The sequence below is a fragment of the Nicotiana attenuata genome, unplaced genomic scaffold, assembly GCF_001879085.1.
Source record: "Nicotiana attenuata strain UT unplaced genomic scaffold, NIATTr2, whole genome shotgun sequence".
NCBI classification, from domain to species: Eukaryota; Viridiplantae; Streptophyta; class Magnoliopsida; order Solanales; family Solanaceae; genus Nicotiana; species Nicotiana attenuata.
This window is the reverse complement of record NW_017672027.1, coordinates 138,580-143,836: the sequence shown is the minus strand read 5'-3', so window position 1 is coordinate 143,836 and position 5,257 is coordinate 138,580. Positions and strand designations below refer to the sequence as shown.

The window sequence follows — 5,257 nt, the reverse complement described above, 5'->3', positions numbered from 1 at the left end:
CATACACCAGTATAATGACTATCTCTCCTCCTTGCTGCTTTGTGAATAAGGAATGATCAAAAGGACTTTTGTTTGTAACCACTCTGAACAAGTGCAGCAGTGAGCTTTATGTTCCACTGACTAGATGCTTGTTTAAGATCATAGAGGAATTTCATAAGCCTGCACACTTTCAACTCCCCCTGTTTATGAAATCCTTGAGGAAACTGCATATAAACTTCTTCATAGAGATCCCCTTGTAAGAAAGCATTACTAACATCCATTTGAGATAAAGGCCAACCGTTGGCAGCTACTATGCTGATAATGGTCCTGACTGTAACCATCTTTGCTACAGGTGAGAATGTGTCATGGTAGTCCAGCCCTTCCTTTTGATAATAGTCCTTAGCAACCAGCCTTGCCTTGTATCTTTCTACCTCTCCATTAGCCTTGTATTTGATCTTGTACACCCACTTGGAACCAATAGCTTGCTTCCTTGCCGGTAAGTCCACTATCTCACAAGTATGATTATCTTCAAGAGCTTGGATCTCCTGTTGCATAGCTGTAACCCATCTACTATCAGTGGAATCCTGCTGAAAAGTAGTAGGTTCAACTTCAGCTGAAAAAACCTGCAACTATGCTTGATAACCTGCTGTGAGATTAGCATAAGTAAGGGTGTGAGTCAATGGATATAAGCATTGCCCAGAGAACTTCTGAGTAGTTTGGTAGTCTTTCAACCAAACTAGAGGTTTAGATGTCCTAGTAGTCTTCCTAGGCTCTTGATCACTTCTAATCACAGGTGTGCTATTGTCAGGAGTAACATTCATCTCTGACTCAGTGTTTCGAACTAAGTCAGTGTAGGTATCTTGCTCATCATGCTCAACCTCTGTTGTTTCTGTGTTTGGATCTGTGTGATCAAGGTGTAGGACTTCTGTAGTAGGTGTATTGGTGTTCTTTGTGGCTGGAATATTGTATGTAGGTGGAATGTGAGGGTCTGTGGATATAGGCAATGAGGAATCAGGATATGGTGGTATAGAAGCTTGTGTGGGAAATGGATCTTGTGGAATGATTACATTTTCCTTAAAAGGGAAAATATGTTCTCTAAAGCTAACATCCCTACTTACAAAGATAGTTTTAGTTTCTAAGTCAAACAACCTATATCCCTTTTGAACTTTTGAGTAACCTATGAGTACTGATTTTCTTGCTCTCTTTGCAAACTTGTCTCCTTTTGGTAGGTTGCTAGAGAAACATAAGCATCCAAACACCTTTAAGTGATCAATAATAGGTATTTTATTATACAAAACTTCATAAGGAGATTTTCCTTGCAGTATGGATGTAGGCCACCTGTTGATGAGGTAAACAACTGTCTTGATGCGATCTCCCCAAAATCTACTAGGAACAGAACTCTGAAACTGCAATGCTCTAGCCATTTCAAGTATATGTTTGTGCTTTCTTTCCACCACCCCATTCTGTTGGGGTGTGTATGGACAACTGCTTTGATGCACAATGCCTAAGGAAGCTAATAGTGCACTACAGCTAGAATTAAAAAATTCTCTTCCATTATTAGATCTTAACACTTTCACATTCATATCAAACTGAGTCTTTACCATTGTAAAAAAGTCTTTCAAGACTGTTACAACTTTACATTTAGACTGCAACAAGCACACCTAGGTATATATACTAAAGTCATTCATAATTGTAAGAAAATAATGTTTCCTATCATATGTAGGTTTGTGAGGACCCCAAACATCAAGATGAATAAGCTGAAAAATACACTCAGTCTTACTGCTACTGAGAGGAAATTTCAATCTACTTTGCTTAGCTAAAGGACATACTTCACATTTATGCTGTAAACTATGCACTACTTTATTTTTCAAGGCAGAAATATGCTTCATTGACATTATTGATAGATGTCTCAATCTCATATGCGAAAGACTGCACTCATCAGTGTCCTTGGTGACCAATGCTGCTATTGGCTTGTCTCTCCATTTTAGAATATAAAGTCCACAGTTCTCTCTACCAATTCCCATCACCTTCCCATTGTAAAGGCCCTGAAATACACAAAAATCAGGGAAGAATAGAGCACAACACAGCAGCTCCTTGGTCAGTTTGGAAACTGACAGTAGGTTGAACTTAAAATCTGGAACATATAACACATCCTTTAGTTCATATCCCTGTAGAATTGGAGTATTTCCTTTGTGTGTTATTATACATTTGCTACCCGTTGGAACCTGCACTTTATGATTCCCGTGTTGCTCAATGTTCTCTATGTTAGATAAAATTTCTTTATGACATGTGATATGGTGAGATGCTCCTGTGTCTACTACCCATTCACATAAAGATGCATCAGACAACAATGTGGTTATACCTGCCATTAGTGTATAACAATCACCTGCAGGTGTTTTGTTTAAAAGCTCCAATATCTGTTTGTATTGACCCTCAGTGAATAGTTGTCCCATCTGTTGGCCTTGAGATGAGTTTGTAGTTTCTGCTGCCATCATGTTAGCATAAGTTCTATTTCCTTGTCCTTGTTATTTCTTCTTGCTCTTGAAGTCAGGAGGATATCCTATAATTTTGTAGCAGTTTTCCTTGAGGTGTCCTTTATACCCACAGTGTTCACAAACAATCCCAATCTTCTTACCCTTATACCCTTGATTCTATCTTGCCATCATAGTTAAAGGTTCCCTATTTATCTCAAGCACACTTAGTTCACACTGGCTTTCCTCTTGAATGACCAAAGCATAGGCGTGGTTTACAGTTAATACTGGCGTCTTAAGCAATATCTGACTTCTCACCTGACTATAAATTTCATTAAGCCCAACTAGGAACTGTAACAAACGCAAATTCTTAAATTGTTCAATGAAAGGCCTAGTTCTTCACAATCACAACCAGGCCCTGGAACTAACAAGTCAATTTCATCCCAGAGGTCTTTCATTTTCGTATAATAAGATGTTACAGAATCAGTACCTTGCTTTAATGATCCAATTTGTATCCATAAAAGGTAAAAATGAGTGAGATTAGATTTATCAAACCTCTCCTTGAACTCCTTCCATATTGTTTTTGCATTTGAAGCATAAACGATGCTCGGCTGCAATTCTGCAGATACTGTACGTCCTATCCATGAAAGAACAACCACGTTACATCTTTCCCATTGATTCGCCAATTCTCCTTCGTAAGAGCTTTTCAAGCAAGTTCCTTCTATGAAACCTAGTTTGTTCTTCACCAAAAGTGCCATCCGCATCGATCTACTCCACAAACCATAATTTTATGGTCCAGTGAGCTTGATATCGTGCAAAGCAACTCCAGGTGTATCTGTAGCTGCTAAAAACAGAGGATGATTGTGATCAATTGGGAGATTTCCTATTTCCGCCATGACTGATGAAATCGAAGCTTCTAATCAGTGCTCGATGTTCAGATCTTGCAAAATTTCAACTTGATTGCAATAACCTGCTCTGATACCATGATAGAATTGGAATTGCATGCAAGATTAAACCCTAGAATCTAGAGAATTCAGAGAAGAAGAAGAAGAAGAAGACGACTTTCATTTCATTTTCTATTAATCTCTATTACAAGACTTGAACAGCATTTAACAAAATAACCAACCTACACATGCCTCTCACGTGTGTGTGTGTATTGACTAAAATGCCCTCACTTAACTATCTTAACTCTCAATATTATCTTTGGCTAGGATTTGCCTCAAATCTTCTTATTTCATTACTTCAATAAAAGGTTTAACACTTTTTGGTCGAACACTACCAAAGACCCATTTTATCAACGTATGATACAAAGTATCACCTTGTGTCTTCTAATTAAATCCTTTCACTATTCTTGCAATAAAAGAAACTTCAGCTTGTTTCGATTTTCAAGTGTCCTTCGTCCTTTGCCAATGTAGGATATGGCTTGGCAAAGTATTGGTCAATCTTTTCCACTTCTTTGCTCCCTGTAGGATAGTTCTAAAAGAGTTAATTGCATCTGGTATATGGCCCTACGGCACGAGCACTTTAAGTGCGTTCCCAATTCTTCAAACCATTGTATATAGAAGTATTAACCCAATTAGCCGTCTACCTACCACTTAAACTAAAAAATAGCCGGTGAATATATAGTATATGCATAATTTATATATTATACGTATACAATTATGTACAATCAATAATCTATGTACATGACTAGAAAAAGTAAACAATTAATACGGCCGACTATTTGTGTAAAGATCCCTTATATATATTGTGTCTCAAACTTATCTTTTGGGCTTCGGCCCGCTCACTTGTCAATTTTTTTTTGGGATTTTTTCGTTCCTATACACTTTTTCAAACATTATTACCAAAAAATGTCCATGTTTAGTAATTTACCCGACCTTAAAAACTTTTACCTACAAAATATATACATTTGTTTAAAATAGAATCCTTACAGTTGTAGTTTTCTTTATTTAGACGCGGGATTTTCAGGATCGCGTATATTTCTTTAGAGATTTTACCGACGCAATCATCGCAAATCAATCAAGCCATTGTATTTGTAGATTTCTGCTATTACTATAACGACTCGGCCGGTCATTTCATATGTTACCACTCTGTTTCCCCATTTCTGCTTCTTATTGTCTTGTTTAGCTGTATTATGTGCTATCGGGTTGGTTGGCTCGAATTTGGAGAGGTCTTAGTAAGGTTTGAGACACTTAGTCTCTTTTGAGTAAGCTTAAGTTGGAAAAGTCAACCGGATGTTGACTTATGTGAAAAAGGGCTTGGATGTAAATTCTGATGATTCGGATAGCTTCAGGAGGTGATTTGGGACTTCGGATTGTGATCGGATGTGTTTGGAGGTCCGGAGTAGCTTTAGGCTTGAATTGGCAAAAATGGATTTTTGGCGTTTTTCCGGTTGATAGGTGAGATTTTTATATTGGGGTCGAAATGAAATTCCGGGAGTTGCAGTAGGTCCGTTGTGTCATTTGGGATGTGTGCGCAAAATTTCAGGTCATTCAGACGAGGTTTGATAGACTTTTTGATCGAAAGCGGAATTTGGAAGTTTTTGGAATTTTAGGCTTGAATCCGATGCAATTTTAGTGTTTTGATGTTGTCTTGAGCATTCCAAGGGTTGAAAAAGTTCAAATGAGGTTATGGGATATGTTGGCATGTTTGGTTGAGGTCCCGAGGGCCTCGGGATGGATTCAGATGGTTGATGGAGAGTTTGGAGTTGTGGAGAAGTTGCAGAACTTTTCTCCTCTTGTTGTTTCCGCACCTGCGGATTAGGGACGCAGGTGCAATGACACAGATGCGTAGAAAGGACCGCAGAT

At 38.2% G+C, this 5,257-nt stretch overlaps 1 protein-coding gene across 1 annotated transcript; it reads right to left on the bottom strand.

Annotated features, from left to right (window-relative positions):
* Window positions 1-608: 608 nt before the first annotated feature.
* On the bottom strand, window positions 609-2,471 carry LOC109211411. Its single transcript, XM_019374950.1, has 2 exons — window positions 1,809-2,471; window positions 609-1,574 (listed from the first exon to the last, which is right to left on the bottom strand). The coding sequence occupies exons 1-2, from the start codon at window positions 2,469-2,471 to the stop codon at window positions 609-611; spliced, it is 1,629 nt and encodes a 542-aa protein (XP_019230495.1).
* Between the last annotated feature and the right edge of the window lie 2,786 nt (window positions 2,472-5,257).